The 18,591-nt window shown below is 32.7% G+C and overlaps 2 protein-coding genes across 3 annotated transcripts; one reads left to right on the top strand and one right to left on the bottom strand.

Annotated features, from left to right (window-relative positions):
* Positions 1–314: 314 nt before the first annotated feature.
* LOC114179904 (mitochondrial phosphate carrier protein 3, mitochondrial-like) lies at positions 315–2,521 on the top strand. Its single transcript, XM_028066400.2, has 6 exons — positions 315–741; positions 1,081–1,442; positions 1,527–1,570; positions 1,715–1,929; positions 2,027–2,151; positions 2,251–2,521. Exons 1-6 carry the CDS (start codon positions 448–450, stop codon positions 2,288–2,290), a joined length of 1,080 nt encoding a protein of 359 aa, XP_027922201.1. The 5' UTR covers positions 315–447; the 3' UTR covers positions 2,291–2,521.
* Positions 2,522–3,833: 1,312 nt separating this feature from the next.
* Positions 3,834–9,657, bottom strand: LOC114178797 (uncharacterized). Of its 2 annotated transcripts, none has more exons than XM_028064896.2 (14): positions 9,465–9,657; positions 9,271–9,364; positions 9,056–9,169; positions 8,353–8,450; positions 7,998–8,081; positions 7,722–7,855; positions 7,504–7,576; positions 7,367–7,412; positions 7,161–7,270; positions 6,969–7,076; positions 6,833–6,892; positions 6,217–6,278; positions 4,958–5,270; positions 3,834–4,485 (listed from the first exon to the last, which is right to left on the bottom strand). In XM_028064896.2, the coding sequence occupies exons 1-14, from the start codon at positions 9,540–9,542 to the stop codon at positions 4,273–4,275; spliced, it is 1,587 nt and encodes a 528-aa protein (XP_027920697.1). In that variant the 5' UTR covers positions 9,543–9,657; the 3' UTR covers positions 3,834–4,272. The 2 variants fall into 2 exon arrangements, with proteins under 2 accessions (XP_027920697.1, XP_085527623.1); XM_085671497.1 differs by having other exon boundaries at positions 5,071–5,270.
* Positions 9,658–18,591: the final 8,934 nt, after the last annotated feature.

Raw genomic sequence — 18,591 nt, 5'->3', positions numbered from 1 at the left:
TATAAGCAAGGGAACTATTATTTTGTAATACAATAAATTTTTATACATACTTTATATCTATCATTTTTTTCCTTTTGTACATATATAAAAGTTATTTTTTTTAATGACTAAAATATGTGTTACGTAAAAAAAAAAAACATTTTTTATATAATAATCGTGAAGAATGAAAGTGGTGCATGAAAAATGGAAAGGTTACAGAGTCAAAAGCTAACAGAAATAGCCTCTGTATAAGAAGACTGCGAAAATAAGGGACATGAAAGCATCACACTCACATGATTTACGTTTTTTCTACTTCATTTTCACCCTTCACACACCCTTTCTAACCACAAACCCTCCCACTCTGTCGCCCATCTCAGGCAACAACATTCTATTTTCCCATTTCTGTTTACAATCGACATAAACATAGTCACACAAAAACACAAAAAAAAACTCTCTTGTCAGGTCTCAATGGCTCCCTCAGACCAATCTCGCCACTCTCTTGTTCCTGGATTCTTATACTCATCAAAAACACTGTCCCATTTGAGTAATAACACCAATCATGGGTTACCATTGCTACCATCATCATCATCATCGTTGCCAGCGCAAAATGGGGCCAAGAATCCTGTGATCCTTTCACCAAAAGAGAAAATCCGCATGTTTTCTCCTGCTTACTATGGAGCATGCAGTGCCGGCGGGGTCTTCAGTTGTGGACTCACCCACATGGCTGTCACTCCTCTCGATCTTGTCAAGTGCAACATGCAGGTTATTTTCTTTCCTTTTTCGGATCTCTCTTTCATTCCAACGGTATTTCAAAAGATGTCATCACAGGGATGAAAACAAAAATGTTGGTCCAAATGATAAGAAGCTTGTATTTTCTTAAACACTGTCAAGAGAAATTTCTTGTAAATAACATCTCCGAAACCTTGGTCTTTAACCAAGTTAAGACTTTGTGATCCATTTAGCAATTTTCATTTGTTGTTGCAATGTCGCGTATATGAGTCTTTCTACGTTCTGCAATATGTTGCTTAGATTTTGTGCTTTCAAAGTAATGCAGAAAGAAAAAGTTGTATTGTAGACATTAATGTTTGACGCTATTTTCAGATTGATCCCGTAAAGTACAAGAACATCACATCAGGATTTGGAGTGTTACTGAAGGAGCAGGGTGCTAAAGGTTTCTTCAGGGGATGGGTGCCTACTCTGCTGGGGTACAGTGCTCAAGGAGCATGCAAGTTTGGGTTTTATGAGTTCTTCAAGAAGTATTACTCAGACCTTGCAGGAGCCGAGAATGCAGTGAAGTACAAAACGATCATATATCTAGCTGGTTCTGCTTCAGCTGAAGTTATTGCTGATATTGCCCTTTGCCCTATGGAGGCTGTCAAAGTTCGTGTACAAACTCAGCCTGGCTTTGCTCGAGGTTTGTCTGATGGGTTGCCCAAGTTTATCAAGGCTGAGGGTTTTTCTGGGTATGCGTTTTCCTCTTTAACTATTCTGTATCAGTAGTTTTAGGTTTTGGAATTCAAATTTGATGAGTTTCACTTCATATCCAGGTTGTATAAAGGTATAGTTCCTCTTTGGGGCCGTCAAATTCCATGTAAGTTTTAACAATTCCATATTTGTGTTACCAGTTGATTAGTCTATGACAATTTTCATGTATCTAAACACACATTAAACTTGTGTGGGACGCAAAAGTTTGAAGCTTGCATGCATTTATTTGATTTCATGGTGATGGTGTCAGACACGATGATGAAATTTGCTTCCTTTGAGACGGTTGTGGAGATGATTTACAAAAACGTGATCCCAATCCCGAAGGAGAAGTGCAGCAAAAATAAGCAGCTTGGAGTGAGTTTTGCAGCTGGGTACATAGCAGGTGTGCTGTGTGCAGTTGTCTCACATCCTGCCGACAACCTCGTTTCTTTTCTCAACAATGCCAAGGGAGCCACGATTGGTGATGTGAGTCCTTAAATAACACACCACATTCACATAACACATTCTGTGATGTAATGTAATGTAATGTTTCATTGTCTTTAAACTGTTGCTGGATTTTCAGGCTGTGAAGAAGATTGGGGTGGTTGGTCTTTTCACTCGTGGCCTTCCTCTTCGTATAGTTATGATCGGAACACTAACCGGAGCACAGTGGGGACTCTATGATTCGTTTAAAGTATTCGTAGGACTGTAAGTAGCTATTATCGTACTATGTCCTTAGTTTCTATCACATCATATCTTTCTCCGAAAATGTCAAATGATATTTTTTGTTGTTTCCTTTTCTTCCAGGCCTACTACTGGAGGAAGTGCTCCTGCACCGGTTAAGTAGAAATCACAGATACTAGGGAAATGCGAAAGGGGATTTTTTTTGTCAAAAATAATCTATGTTCAGATTTTGTTCTTCGTTTATTTTTCTTCAAATTGTATTTGATTCTTAGCTCGGTTGTGAAAAGGAGAGAGAGAATCTTGTTTCCACGGGCATGAGAATTGTGTTTTATGGAATGTAGCAACTATTTTTCCTAATTTAAACTTCGGATCATTCTGCTCCAATACAAAAGCTCTACTCAAATATCTCAACGAATGAAGGAAGGTTTTATGAAAAGAAGAAAAAAGGAAACTTGTCTTGATCATAGAATATTTTCACTCCACAGCATCTAAAACTTGTTATAAATATGAAAGCTAGTTTCCATAAAAGGATTTGAAAAAACAATTACAATAAAGATAAATGGATGGTAGCAAAAGAAAGAGGCGACGTGTCTTGAACATCTACCCGTAAACTACATCATGGATCATCTTTATTTCTTCTTTGATCCAAAATAAATAAATAAATAAAAGCATCAGCACATCCGGTTTATTTAAGAAAAGAAAGAGGAGCCAACATGTTTTTACTATTGCTGTAAATTGCTGATAACAAAGCATCTTCTGTGATGGAAAGACTCTTCTTTGAAAATTCTGGAAAATGCAGGGAATGCAGAGCTTCTGTGCCTTTACGCTTGAATTCAATGCTCTTTTAAAAGTTTTTTTATATTTATTTTAATTAAATCACTTTCATTTTAAATATTTATTTATTTATTTTAAATAAACAAAATATTAAAAAATTTACGTAATTTTCTCAGTTAAATTATTATTTTTCATTTAATTTTAAAAATTAAATCATATTTCTGTTATCACATTTTTTAATTTAAATTTAAATATAATTTGTTATATAATTATATAATTGTTGTTATATTGTATTTTTTTATTTGAATCATTTTTTTTTAAATTAAAAACATCAAATATAACTTTCATAATATATTTTTTAAATAATAAATTATACTTTTATTAGTAACAAATAATATAAAAAGATAAGCTAATTTTTATTCAAAAGTTTAAATCCCAAAGATGATATATTACGATTTATAGAATTATATAATTGTTGTTATATTGTATTTTTTTATTTGAATCATATATTTTTATTTTATTTGTTTTTAAATTAAAAATATCACATATAACTTTCATAATATGAGAGTTATATATTACGATTTATACAAGTTTTTTTGTTATAAATGTTTCCCTTAATTTTTTTTAATTTATGAATATAATATATATATATATATATATATATATATATATATATATATATATATATATATAGCCATAAGCATATCCTAAAATTTTACAATTTAACCGCATATGACCGTTTAGCCGTATTCTTGTATCCGTATTGCTTCGTAGAATAATAGTAATAATAATATATAGACAGATTGATATACAGTGAATGATATATTGTATAAAGAAAAGTTTACACCTAATAGTTCAAGAATTCTCATTTCAATCCATTATGCCTGAAGCTTCAAAAATCAATCAGAAAAAAAATAAAAATAGAAAAGAAGTCAACCTCAATTATCTTGGTATTGGCTTGCATTGTTGAGCCAAAAAAGGGATGCCCGCAATTTTGTTTTTCAGGACAAGACACGTATGACAACTTAATGAATAAATTCAATGTTACTGAACTTTTGGCAATCTAAAATTGTCATATATACACACACCTCACAAGACAACTAAATGTAAGATTGATATCTGTAAAACTAAAAAATAATGAGACACTCGGGAACAAAAAGAAAAGGGCGAAAATCTTTTTGCGGGTGGAAACTGTTTGTCCCTCTTGTATCCGCTGACTTCCTCTTGACAAAGTCATGATAATTCCTGCAACTACCCTGTGAAATGCACCTTCACCGCACATTATTCCAACTTTCAACGATTATTACTTGAGCATCAAATTTCTCAAACTTCAAATAAAACTTCAAACTAGCCTCATCAAAATCCAGAGCCTTATTTGGACTGATTTCGGTCTAAGTGCAGTGGATATACTGTATCAAATACAATCCTTGCAAACACATGCCTTACTTCTGGCAAGTCTCCACGAGCTAAGTAATCATAATCTATTTCTCTACCTTGCTTTGACGAATAATTCTCGTCAGCACTTACTCTCACACAGTCAAAAAAGTTTAGAGCTTTTAGGTGCATTGCTAATGGGATAAGCACCTGTCAAATTGTGAACGATTAACAGTATAATCTAAAGATGATAGCCAGGACCAATTAGCCAAATATAAATAGAGAAAGCCTTAAATTGCTGACCAAAAATCTAATTAGCATCCAATATCTGGTTTATGCGTTTAATTGACTTGTCTACCAACGTCATCAAATTGCCAATCAAGGAATTACAAACAAAATAGTTTAATTTTCCAAGAATATAATTCAATTTCTTACTCGTTATTTAGCAGCGCATTGATGTCAATTGTGCTATACAAGGATTACACTTTTTATCTTTTGTTTCTTTGCATGCTTGCATTTGAGGGTGTGTGTGCGCGCTATTTTAGGGAAACAATGAGTTTCTTTTTTATGGATTATGAACTAATGGCTTCTATCCTAGTTCAGTTCATCTACTGGGTGGCATTATCCAGAAGCATGTATAAAATCTATATGAATATACACACACACACACACACATGCTCACCAGATCTGAATAAGGAGCTTGAGGATAGCCAGCCAAAGCCCCAGAGACCAAATGCCCATTTGTCATCTGCGACAATGACTCTTTAACAGAATTAGCAAGATCCAGAATCTCACCTTCGAAATCCTCTTCATCCAGACCTGAAGGATCTAACAACTCATGAAATCTGGTATCATGTGGTTTGTTTATCCTCCTTGCTATGCTTATTGCTTCAGACAAATTTCCACCATTATGGAGTGCCAGGCTAAATGCAGCAACGACCGAGCAATCTCTTGGTTTATCACTCAACGCCTTGTGTAATGCTAGGACAGAAACCCTGAAAGCACAGATTCCCTATGAGTCTTGCTTTGGGGACCTAAGTAGCAATCAGCCTATAAAGATTTCTAATCATGCTATCAGATAGTTTTTAGAACCTAATCTTACAATTGAAGAAATATGAGAAGAAAAAACCCAATACTTACAGTATATAAAGCTGAGTTCAATCAAAAGCTCTCAAAGTATCAGTTTTAAAATAAATTTTTGAAGAGCCAAAACCTCCATTTAGAAAGAAAAATTAAAAAGGTTCATCAACGAAGAGAAGAAATTTCCCAGGTATAGGTGCAAATTCATTCATCTTGTACTTAATCTAATGGCATTAAGAAATAATCTCAATATAAGAGTCCGATAATAGCTATGGTGCACCTGAGGCAAAAGATGGAATAGATGATTATGGGCATTTAACCTAATGGTCAAAGATGATCTCTTCGAACATGGTAGTGTTTGAGATATTGGGCTTGAACCTACTTGGGACATCTTTTTAGGAGGGAAAAAAACTGTGTTCCAATTGCTCTAGAACTCTCTCCAAGTTATAAGCCCCATTGACACATGCCAAAAATAATTTTGGGCAAAGATATTATAGAGGATTCATGGCAACCATAGGCACTGGAAATATTTAACAAAGCAATGGGATAGTTACATAACTTGAAAAGCTTTCATAAAACAAGAAAACTGATGCGGATTACGAGCTTAACTCTGGAAAAAGAGTCAGGAGAATAACATTCTTTCTGAGAAATTTCACCGACAATAAAAAAGGAGAAAGGACTTCTAAATTTGATATTCATGTCTTCAAGGCCACGCCCTCCTAGGACAAGATCAAAAAAGAAAATTCCTTTATAGGTACAACGCTGTCATTCCCTTGTTTTTTCAGCATTATACATTACGTTTATCACATGTGGCTAACAAAGTAAAGCAATAAACAGACCACACTGTTCCACAGATCTTACCATAAACTGCTATGACATGGACGGTTTGGTGCCAAAAGTTTATCCACATTGTAGAAGAAAGACTGCAGAAAAAATTCAAGCAGATCCAATAAAAATATGTTCAAATGCGATGCTAAGAATCTATCAACTCAAATTAATACTCAAGTAACACGTGCAACTATCCTGAGATAATCTAATAAACCACATTCATATTGAAAACAAAAATCCCAACCCTTCATTAGTTGTTCAGAACTTGAAAGTCTTTTTTCTTTTTAATAGAAGGAAATGGATGTCTTTAACGTTCATACCCTAAAAATATTTGAATAACAATGAGCGTCTGGTGATGAGAATACACAAGTTTTGATACAAATAAGCATTTTTAACGAAGTGGAAACAAGGAATTCTCCATGCTAGAGTCTAATTGTTATTTCCAAGTATCCACGAAAGCAAAGAATAAAAATTATTAGTTTCCAAACAAATATATACGTTTTAATGCACAACTTGATAAATATGATACATGTTCTAAGTTTAGCAAAGTTATATTCTGTATGTTATCCCCACTAGACTAATGCCAGTAAAAAATTTTAAATTGCCGCATGTTATAAAGTCTGAAGTTCCTAAAGAAGGACGGAGTTACCAAAAGCAAATTGGTTCTTTTGTCCCGTCTTCGAAATCCACCGCGGACAAAATAAGCAGCCTGTAATATCAAATCTGAATTAGGCTAGCATTCCATGACTGAGATTCTGAAAATAAAATAGGGAATCATTATCTGCCTGAAATGGAAGAAGTATATCTAGAAGTCCAAATCTCCATAATAGCCTCAAAGAAGCTTCACCAGATCCATAAGCCAACATATAATTGATTTCCATCAGAAGCCTGCTCTACAACAATTAACAGGGGTAACTAAGCCAGAATATTCTTACATGTTCATATAATAAAGCAGACATGAAGATCCCTTTAAATACCTTATCTAGTCTTAACACTGAAGATGAAAGATTTTTAATAGCTTGAGCCGTTTCCCTTGAAATACTAAACCCCAAGCGAGCAGCAATTCTAATTGCACGTAAAATGCGGGCTGAAGAAAATAAATCGAGTCAGATAGTCATACATGAGGTATGAGAATGAAATAGTTTTTTTTTTAACATCGTTAATCCCTCCACAAAAGACTCACCACAATCCTCCTGAAAAGAAGTAGCTGCAGGAACCACTGTTCTCACCTATTCACAGAAAATTAAGTTACATAAGTTCAAATTTCTGATTAGAAAGGGCAATATAAGAAACAACAGCTTCAAAGAGATCCATGCATACTTTAGATTTCATGATATCTTCCATTCCTCCCATGTAATCATAGACAATTCTTGCATATGGATCAAACATCAACCTGAAAGAGCAAGACATTGATTAACTAACTAGCTGTATTGTATACAAAGTGGATATGTCATGTTACAGAAAACAGATTTGTGGCCAAATGAAGAGAGAAAAAGGAATAGAATTCCATTTATATGTGGCAAGAACCAGTGCACAACCCGTTAATTGTAAAGTCACGATTCAAACAATTCCTCCACCGAAGTAAGTCCCCCTTATCACAGTTCTTAGGTGCCTCAATATCATGAGTGAAGTATACCCTCAACTTCCATGTAGCAGTATTAAAACTTGAAACCTAATTAGAAAGGACAATAAAACTATCATGAAAAGCGCAAAAGAAAAGAAAACTGCCCTTAAGGAAAAATCATAGCAATCACCTACCGAAGATAGTTCAAATAAAATGTAGAATGCTTAAAGCAAAAGCGAACTGTACCAACCTCAACAATGGTACCATCCATATGAACATGACATATTGGGAACCTTTTACCAACTATATCACACCATGGAAATGTTTTCCTCACCTACAAATTGAGTTAATGTTCAACATGCAATGTTAAAGTCTGAACACACAAATCCCAATATAGAAATGTATACTTTAAAATGACTGAAATGAGATTGTATAAATTAGCTTTTACAGAAAATGCACATGTTACAAACTCAGGATGCCAACATGAAAAACACATGTTGCCCTTCTAATTACAAATAATTTATCTCTTGGTCCACAGAGTTGTTTAGTAAACTGCCATGTACACACATCAACAATTTGAAGATGAAAGTCGAAATAAAGGTAACCTCTCTAAGGTCCGCTGAAGTTATAATATCAAAGTCTTTTGGTGTTTGCTTTAGTATAAGATCTCGAACACAGCCTCCTACAAGGTATACATCATGCCCTACAATAAGAAAAAGGGGTTACTACCAGTCATGCACTTACCTCCCCTTGCAGAGACAAACATAGAAACCATTGAATCTTATCTTAAAGGGTGCACACAGAGACACCAAGAACACAACAAAATGTAAAGATTAATATTTCCAGACCCCTATTAGTTACTTGGTAAAATGGATAGCTCCAATCGAATAGCCTGGCGCAGGCAGAAAATAACTCAAGAAAACAACGCCTACAAAAAAATGCCCTACACTTGTTAAAAGCGTAGAGCAAACAATGTCTTGCGCAGTCATAAGTAAGTGGCTTCTAATTATGTCATAGATCATGCACTGGTCAGGGAGATGTTCAGGAAGAACGAACTATAGTCCAGCTCTTTTTTCAGTTTGAATCATTCGATACAGCCATTAATTGAAAAAAGTAAGAAATCATTCACATACAAGTAAAAGGTAAGATGTTCAGAGAAAATAATGCACCCAACAAACGACTCACATACACGCGCAAATAAGCCGTTTTCCTCTTATAAGAAAAGACAAAATCAAGAAAACGCTCTTCCTCTCTTTCACACAAAACCCAGGTTGAGAAAGCTACATGAGGAGTTAGATTAGCACGAACCCTTTCTCTTCAGCACACTCAGAACCTTCATGGTTGGAACTGCTATCATGGAATTCCGAAGTCCAAGCTCTTTGGAATCCAATTTCTTCCATGCCGGGACCTTGCTATTATTTTCTTTACCAATTCAACACATGTGAGAAAGAAGATTTCAGAACCACCAGGTTCACTAAATCAATACAGGAAAATCTAATTAGGCATTTGAAACAAAGAAAAACCTAATATGAGTTGCTCGCTTGTCCCCTTGCTTCGTCCACGAGTTGAGGCCTTACATTCCTCTACCTGAAGCGCAGGGAGAGATTTTGGCACAACCTAGGAAAATAAAAAAGAACACTGAGACAGAATTGAAAAAGGGAAAGAAGATAAAGAAAAATGAGAATGGTGGGTAAGGTTTTAGAAAAAAAGGTGAAACCTTGCGAACGCATTGGAAGGGAGCAGAGCGAAGAAGGGGATTGGGTTTGCAGGCGAATTTTAATGTAGCGATGACCATGGAGAATGGGTGAACCAAGCAGGTTAAAGATTTGGTCAATTAGGGTCCAACGTTGTTGATAGGGTTTAGGGGTTTAAGGATAAGCAGTTGTTTTCATCAACCATACATACCGTAGGCGGTTACAAGGCAATAAGAAATTGGAGTTCCATTACACTGTAATATGAGGTGTAAGAAGCAACTAGGACGATGCAAAAAGCAAAAACCTATCTTCATCAATGAATTTGCCGGCCCAATTACTTGGGTTGGACCGGTTGTAAAAAATTCACACTTTTCACAATTCGGCTTTTTCTCCCTGCAACCCCATCAATACCACTTCCTTACTGATATTAAATACCGTCCTTGCTCTACCGTGTCACCTTTGCCACCATAGCTCTTATGTCCAATTACATCTTTATTCTCCATATCCGCTGCATTCTTTAAGAGAAAAAAGAAGAAAAGTTTGTTTTGAAAAAATGGAGATGTATGAGAAGAAGAGTTAAAATAATATACTCAATTATATATTTCATCATTTTTATTAATATAATATAAATAAACAATTTGATCATTAGCATCATACTTCATATTACTTCAAATTAGGTGTAGAAATTGAATTTGGATTATTTTTATCTTTGCTTTTCTTTTATCACATTTAGAAAATAAATATATTCTTTTATTTATACATATTTTAAAAAAATTATACACTAAAAAATAAACTATGAGAATCTAATTATATATTGAATGATGTAATTATTAAGAAAAAAAATTGATGATAATCAAGTCACAATAAAACTCGGATTATAAAAAAAAATGTATATTTAACTTTTTCTTTTACTTTAAAAAAATACTATAAAAAAACTCATGAAATAAAAAAATATGAAATTAATATTTTAATATCAAGTGGTAAGAGAATTTTTTTTTCTTCAAAATAAAACAAAATATGTGAGAAATGATAGTAAAAAAAATAATTGTGTTTTTTTTCTTGAAATAAAAAATAAAAGAAAAAGATGAACAAAATTTTATGTATTACTATTTATTAATATAAGTGACGTTTTTTATAAAAAAAATAAAAATTTATTTTATTTAATTTCAACAAAAATTAGGATGAGTATCATCCTAATTTTTATTATATATATATATAATTTAAAAAGTTTAAGAGCACACATCATCTCTAAACCTCAAAGACCTCAAAGACGATGGTTAGTCAATTGTAGTTTAAAATTGTTCTTGAGAGAACCTTTGAGATCCGACTAATTAAGTGGAATTCAACAATTATTGAGGAAATTATCGAACAATTCGTAAAAAAAAAATACTTACATTTTTATCTTGGACGTAGAAGAAAAAAAATCACATTGAAAGAGATAGAATTTTTTTTTTGAATAAAATAGTAAAAATATATGTTAAACTTAGATTAATCAAATTTCACCGTGAAATAATATATATTTTCTTTGAATACTCTTTTATAAGTATAAGGTATTATTTTACTACATTCTATATTGAATATAAAAATTAGAATGAGTATATACATATTCCTCTCACCCTTGTATCCATATTCATTCACTTATTTGTCCTTTTTTCAACATATGTCATTATCCTCGTAATCATTTTCATTTTAAATTATTAAAACATCTTTAAATATTTAAGTTGTTTCATAAATTTTATTATTTTTTTATCCTTAGTTTTGTAATTAATATTTAAGGCACACATTTCATTATTTATATATTTTTATAATTATTTGACATTTACTCATATTTATATAATTATAATTATTTTTTAAAATTTGACATTAAAGAAAAAATTGTATATCATTTTAACTATTAAAATTTTTATAATATTATGTTTTCTGTGATTTTTACTTTCTTATAAAAATTTATTTAATTAATATTAAAACTACTAAATAAGTCAGTATAGGTGCAAGTATACATTAATTTCAGACAAAAGTTTCACACACATCATAAAGATAAGAATAAGAATGAGACTTTACTATGAGAATGAAAATAAAATAGTGAAATTCACCGTCGCACCCTCTTTACATGGGTTTATTCCTAGATACACGTAATTATCAGTATATTTCTATTTGGTGGGTTAGATAAGGGTAATGATAATAAAGGTTCATTATGTAAGGAAAAAATAAATCTATAAACTTTGGGGAAAAATATCTATAGAAAGAAAAGTCATTTTATTTTAATGTGATAAGAAAAAAAGGAGAGTATATTTAATACTCACCTCTTTATTGCAAAAAATTGAAAATTTAATGCATGTTTTTCTTCTATGAAAACTACTATTGTTAGTACGAATTTATATTGTATGACATAATTAAGATGAGTATGATAGAATGAATATGGTTTAGTTAGTAATACACATGAAAAGGAATTGAGTTTAGTTATTGCAAAATGCATTTATTAGAGAGGCGAGGTGAAAGCTTACAGTTTCAATAAGTTTGATATTAAGATTTAATTTATAATAAAATCTCTTGATATATTGATATATTGTCTATTTTGAAGTGTGGAACTCTCTTACAGTTCAAAATGTGAATAAGTTTCATATTAAGATTTATATAAAATCTCTTAAGATATTGTTCATTTTCATTTTGAAACATGGAACTTCGTCATGGTTTTATTGACACATTAGAAAATAGAAGGAGAAAGAAATATTTAACTTGTGTTTGATCTCGACCCTTAAATAATGTGAAATTTATTAAGTGTATCAGAACAATAAAATTAAGAAAAAGTGACAGTAGTGGATGCATAATATAAAAGGGATTGATTGTGGTGTGTTATAATATTAAAAAAAGTGATTAATTGATTTATATAGGAATACAAAATGTGCATCAAAAACATATTATTAGGAATATCAATGGTTTAATCGCAGTGTATCATCTTTAGTAATCTAGTCTAACAAAGTTTGGAAAGGGAAGTAATTATATGTTAAGATCTACGACTGTAAGTGGTTAAGATGAGTGGAAAATGTGTTGAGGGAAAGGAAATTCTAAAAGTGACTTTAAGTAAGGTTTTACAAGCAAATTATTATCAAGGTTTCGTGACAAGTTTCTCAAGTGTGAAGAGAGTCGTCAAGACGTTGAAGAAAAACATGATCAGCGCTTTAATGATTGATTATTCTTTTGCGGTTTATTGTGGTTAAACACATCATATGTGAAAATGGTTGTTGATCAGAGTGACGCAGCGGAATAATGGTGGGATATACTTATCAATAGTGGGAAAACAGAAAAAGAGGGGGTATCTTACTCTTAACCTGGTGGTTGATGTGGTAGTGAGTTCTCTAAAACAACAGATGTGTCAGTGTTATGAAGATTTGTTAAAGATGTTTAGTGATCATCAACAACTAGAAGTATGGAGTTGCATAGAGGGAAATGGATAGGAAACGAGAGAGCAAAATCAAGTTATTGAGTTGTGCTATCACCGTAGAAGTGGAAAAGTGCTAGTATGTGTTTTAAGCGGAAAGAGAATTGCAGTGGTTGGTTCGACAATGAAGAGTAAGAATTGGTAGAGAGATGGTTGAACATTAAAGGGTTTAATAAAATGCTGAGAAAGTGTCAGAATTTGGGGTCGTTGTTGCCGCAAGTGAAGAGTCTACTCTGGAAGTGGGATAGCATTATTATGGACTTTGTTGCCCTAGTCGAAGTCAGTATGAGAAACATGATGTCATGAGGATGGTGGTGGATAGGGTGGTCAAGAATGTTATGAAGTCGTGTGTGACCAAGTCAGATGAGTGGTACCTCAAGGAAGAAACTAGATAATGAGAAGTGATAACAATCGCGTTCTAGGTTGAGATCGGTTGCAAATCTTTACATTTTGGTAAACACCTACTAGAAGTAGTGGAGAACATATGGAAGGTGGGTCAGCATATCAGACATAAGTGAGTTGGTTAGGTGTCAATGATCATTCAAGTTTTAAGGTGGAAGGTGGAAAGTTACTTTGAAAGTAGTGACTAATCCAATCTATACTGTTAAACATATATCGCTTAGCACAGAGGCAAAGTTTTCAGTCAGTTTAGCTGTTGCAATCGTTAAGTTAGTCATGTCTAGGTGGTTGTTGTAGAGAACATGAGGATAGCATGGTTTTCTTTCTATCTGACGAGTGAATTTTCGGGGACGAAAATTTTTCTTGTTGGGGAGAATGTAAGACCCTAGAAAATGGCGTTTTAAAAGTGATAGTGGTTTAAAAATAGTGAGACTCGATTATTTTAATATTAAAAGGTTTTAGTACAAATAGAATTGTTATAAACGAGTTTCATTATTTTAAAACACATCATCTCTCTAGAAACCACTTTTCTAGAGTTCTCTGACTTCTCTCTAGAGGTTCTGTCTCTCTGGTCATCTGATTGAAGAACCGAGACCGTAGGATTGATCCTCTCGGCAAGCTCTTCAAATTGGACCGATCAGTTTCTCCGTTCGCGTAAGTTGAGTTTCCGCTCTCTTTTTAGTCTTTTTCTGTTTCTGTTGCATGCAGGCCCTCTTCCGCTTGCATGCGACGTTTTAATCATCAGTATGAGTCTCTGTTGATCAGTGATCATAACGGTATGTCCTGATCGTTCTTGTGATGTTTCTATGTGTAGATAGAGCATCCTGTGGAGTTAGAGGTGTTGACGTTTTTAAGGCGTTGATGTTTATAAAGTTGTCTAAATAGGATAACAGGTAAGGGAAGCTAACTGTTTTACTTGAATTTCGTATAGAAATCATTCTGATGACTTTGAATTGCATGATTGATTGTTGTATGAGTGCTTGAACTGTGTAATTGAGTGTATGCTTGAATTGTGCTAGATTTCTTTACTGTTGCATGTGAGAACAGATTGAGAATCTGGTATTTTCGCCTAAGCGAGCAGCTCTCGCCTGAGCGAAAACACCAAAAATTCATCTCCTGTTTCTGCGCGAGATCTCGCCTAGACGAGCCAGTCTCGCTTGAGCGAGAGTCACTCTCGTCTAAGCGAGACAGCTTAGCCTGAGCGAGAATTCGCCCAGAGTTTGGGTTGTTTTCTGTTTCGAGCCTCGCTTAAGCGAGAATGACTCGCCTAAGCGAGAGAGCCCTTTTCGCCTGGGCGAGACCTTCTAGCTTGAGCGAGAACCTCTGCAACTGAGTGTTATTTCTCTGTTTCTAATGAATGAAGCTATGTTTAAATGTTAAAATGTGAACTTAGTTATGATATGCATGAATTGTTATGACTGGTAATATGTGGAGTGAAATTGCATGAAGTTGGAATATGAGAAGATGTGGTTGAATTAGGATTTCAAGGGAAATTCTAAGAGGAATGTTTTAGTGTATGTAAGGACATAAGGACTCCGTATGGGTTGGTATCCTGAAACTCCAATAATCATTCACGCTCAGATGGAGCATAATGGATTATGTCGTGAGGAGTAGCAGGAGGTCCTCGTCGTTGGACTTGATCCAGTCTAGACGTGGAGGGGACTTACCCTGGGAACGGTCGGGTGAATACTCCATGTGTCCAAACTCTGCAGAGTTTGGGAACCGTCACAGGTGCAAGCCACCCAGAGATCCAATGTCGCTTACATAATCCGGATATCGAGTCTAGAGTTATGTATATGTGTTGTGGTGGTCTATATGATTCTGGTGATAATGAGAAAGATTGCATGGTCTCTGTTTATAAATGAACTGCATGATTCCTTAATCAGATTAGCTTACCCTTGCTTGTTGTGTGTCTGTCTCGTGTTGTATGTTTTCCTTTTGCAATGATCACCTATTCGGTGGGAGCAGATGTGGTTGCAGTTGTCAAAGGCACTTCTGGAGGATGAAAAGTCATCGTGTTAGTGTTGAAGAGGAGGTTTAGCAGTGGTCAGTAGTACAGAGTGTATTAGTTTAGTTAAAGTGTATAAGTGATATATTTTTATAGTCATACCTTTTGTAAGACTGTATTAATATATTGGGTACACTGGATTATCTGTTTTGGAACTATGATGAAACTCCCTTTTTTTTTTATTAGTTTTAAGCTGCTGAAATTGGGATGTTACATTTATACCCAAATAAAAGTTTATTCATATTTAATGGAATAAAAATTTTGTCTCATTTTTATTTCTATTGGATAGTGGATATACCTTACATATCTTTATTTTTTTAATACCTTATTTTATAATTAAATAAATACAAATAATTTTGTTACATAAATACGAATCAACAGCTGTGATAATAACATTTCAAGAGGGTATAATTTTAAGGATATTAAACAAACATTCACTTATGTACTAAAAGCCTCGAAAATAAATAATTTTAATTTTAATACAAATGTAACAAATACAGAAATACATGGATTAACAATTACTTGATAGTTATTTTTTACCTCACTTGTCTCCACTCTAAACATGATGTAGTAGTTAAGCTAACCTTTTTTCTAATCACTTCCTCAAAAAACTTGATTAATTTGTAGAAACTCCAATATATAATTCTTTAGTTTATTTATTTTTAGTTTTTAAGAAATTTAGTTTTATAAGAAAAGACTTGTGGATAAACTCTTAGAAACTGATTATTTCTCCATTGGTACCTCCACCTTTTTCATTATGGCCTTGGGGGCCATCGTACGTGCTTTCTCCATGCATCACATCACAAACAAAAAGGCTATTGAAGACTCATCATAAGTGTGATAAGTGGTATACTATGGTAAAAAAACGATAGATAAAGAGAAATTATGAAATGTTAGAGAGTGATTGATTTGTCATTATCTCTGATAAATGACTGGTTCGACAAATCAAAGTAGCTGTGTAGGTAGGCAATGAAATGAAGGACAAAAGTTTAAGAAGTAGCACACTATTTCAAAAGTTATTTTGGCACTATTTTTCAATGAAAACTTAACAAGTGTAAGTTTTATGATATATACGTTGATTAGAATTAAGAAATTGTTGTGTGAAAGCATATAAATCATTGTCTATAGTCAACACTGATCTATTGCAGTAGCTAGCTGTGTATGAAAAACTCATACCAATTACGAGTCAAAAGACTTCAATGCATTAATTTTGGTTCGTACGAAGCACATACACTGCAACATTTAGCTGGCAAAAAGCATGCCTAACCAATCTCATTCTGTGAAAGATAGAAAAGGAAATGTGTTAAAAGTTTTCATCACGTTAAAAAAACCGTGAAAATATACTTTTTGAACCTTAACAGTACTGGTACATGCATGTAGTATATTGCAACGTGCATGGTGGAAATCGCAGTGCGAGACAAACGTTGGAGTAAAACACCCAAAAGGTGGAGAAAAGGGACACAACATGCATGTATGTAACTGTTAGGTTTTAAGGAGAGAGTTTAATCGGGGATAACAAATATTAATAGCTGAGTCCAACCATATAAAGCATTGATACCACTCTCAACTCAAAACCTTAAGAGGTAATGGGTTTATGGGTCTTCATTTTTATATAGTGTTTTATTTTTTTATTTCTACCCAATGTGAAACTTAGACTCACACTTGGATTTCTAACGGTAACCTTTTCATGACAGAATTTACGTATACTTCTGTGTATACTTCTCTGTGTGTTTTACAGAGAAATACGTGAAATTAAATATGAAGTGTATGTGTTATAAATTATATCAGTAATTGAGCGTGTGAGGTGATATAGAAGCTATAAACCACATATGTAGTATAGGGTAATGAGAATTAAATATAAGTGAACAAAGTGGTTGCTGAGTGTGGTCACGCGTGGTCGTTTGGTCCGCTTCACAACATAAATCGGTATACCTCTATTATCTACGTATGCACATTATTAAGTTTCACAACTTTCTATATAAAGACTTAAAACAATACACTGAATTCGTAACATATACATAAAAAATACAAATTAGGTTATGACATTGGATGCACCGCACATAACTATTGATGGATGTGTGTTGCTGAAAAAAGAGTCTTAATTTATTATATAGGCAAACTATAGTTGGGACAATATGAACATGAAGAAAATATTTGTGTAGAATTCCAACTTCAGATAAGAAATATATGCAAAATCTCATAAAGTATTGAGAAAGATAATCTTATTATTTTACTGTCATCAAGAACCAAATTTGCTATAAATAAAAGAATAGCCCAAAGTCATGACATTTAAATGTTCTCATTAGAAGCTATATAAATTTTAAATCGAAATAGATTTCATATCAAAGTAGTAAAATTTAGAAGTAACTTAACCTCGTTAAACTCGTAAGTAAAATGAGATTTATTTCTATATATATAATGTAAATTGGTTTTACAGAAATGAGATTTCCCGACAACTTTTTAAGTGTGATTTATTTGAAATAATTGATTTGTTTTAATATCGTTTTCTTATTATATTGATTGGTCTCAAGTAGACCAAGTTATCCTATATGAAGGGCTCCATTTGGACGTATAAAAAATACATTTTCTAGTTTTGATTTACATCATAACCTTTATTCTTAAGAATTAATGATTTACAGACAAATGACATGATATTTGAATGTTGTGAGTTAATCTGTCCATATTTAATTGATTTGTCAAAGAGCTATAACAATTTGGGTCACATAGGTTAACTATAGTATTCTGTTCATGTCTGAAATATTTTATGCATTAACTTGATAGAATTATAATATTTTAATTTATAGAAGTTTTCAATTTAAATATAAAATGGGTGAACAAATTATATCTGTAAAATTGTTTAATATATAGTTTTTTAAAAAGTTGGAATTTTTAGATATAGAGTAAAATATATTTCATTCGTGATTTTAATAAAGTAAATACGTTTTTATACAATTTTTTTTTTCATAAACTAGTAAACTTTAAGTACATTTTAAAATTCAAAACAAGTAGAAACTTTACTGAGATAAATTTATTGACAAACAAATTGACGAGTTATGAAAGAAACAAATAAATTAAACAATTGATTAGTATTGAAATGAATATCATGCTCTTCAATTTATTTCGACAAGTAAACTTTTTATTTTTATTTATATATATATATATATATATATATATATATATTATTTTTGTATTGACATATACATTTATCTCAATAAATATATTATGAGATATCCAATAGAAAAATAATTTGTATTATTCTATTTAAGGACAAAACTAAAAATGCTTTAATAACACACAACTATCT

Source organism: Vigna unguiculata, chromosome 3 (genome assembly GCF_037176805.1).
Source record: "Vigna unguiculata cultivar grain cowpea cultivar isolate G323 ecotype 2 chromosome 3, ASM3717680v1, whole genome shotgun sequence".
Classification (NCBI taxonomy): domain Eukaryota; kingdom Viridiplantae; phylum Streptophyta; class Magnoliopsida; order Fabales; family Fabaceae; genus Vigna; species Vigna unguiculata.
The sequence above is the reverse complement of the archived record's forward strand: the minus strand, read 5'-3'. Positions and strand labels throughout refer to the sequence as shown.

What these genes read in the sequence shown, in the direction of transcription:
- LOC114179904 (XM_028066400.2), top strand. Translation starts at nt 448, where the DNA reads ATGGCTCCCTCAGACCAATCTCGCCACTCTCTTGTTCCTGGATTCTTA. An exon ending in TTGTCAAGTGCAACATGCAG is followed by an intron (nt 742 to 1,080) that starts GTTATTTTCTTT and finishes CGCTATTTTCAG; the next exon opens with ATTGATCCCGTAAAGTACAA. An exon ending in AGGGAGCCACGATTGGTGAT is followed by an intron (nt 1,930 to 2,026) that starts GTGAGTCCTTAA and finishes CTGGATTTTCAG; the next exon opens with GCTGTGAAGAAGATTGGGGT.
- LOC114178797 (XM_028064896.2), bottom strand. Translation starts at nt 9,542, where the DNA reads ATGGTCATCGCTACATTAAAATTCGCCTGCAAACCCAATCCCCTTCTT. An exon ending in CGTGACTTTACAATTAACGG is followed by an intron (nt 7,577 to 7,721) that starts GTTGTGCACTGG and finishes TTGCTCTTTCAG; the next exon opens with GTTGATGTTTGATCCATATG. An exon ending in TTCTTTTCAGGAGGATTGTG is followed by an intron (nt 7,271 to 7,366) that starts GTGAGTCTTTTG and finishes TATTTTCTTCAG; the next exon opens with CCCGCATTTTACGTGCAATT.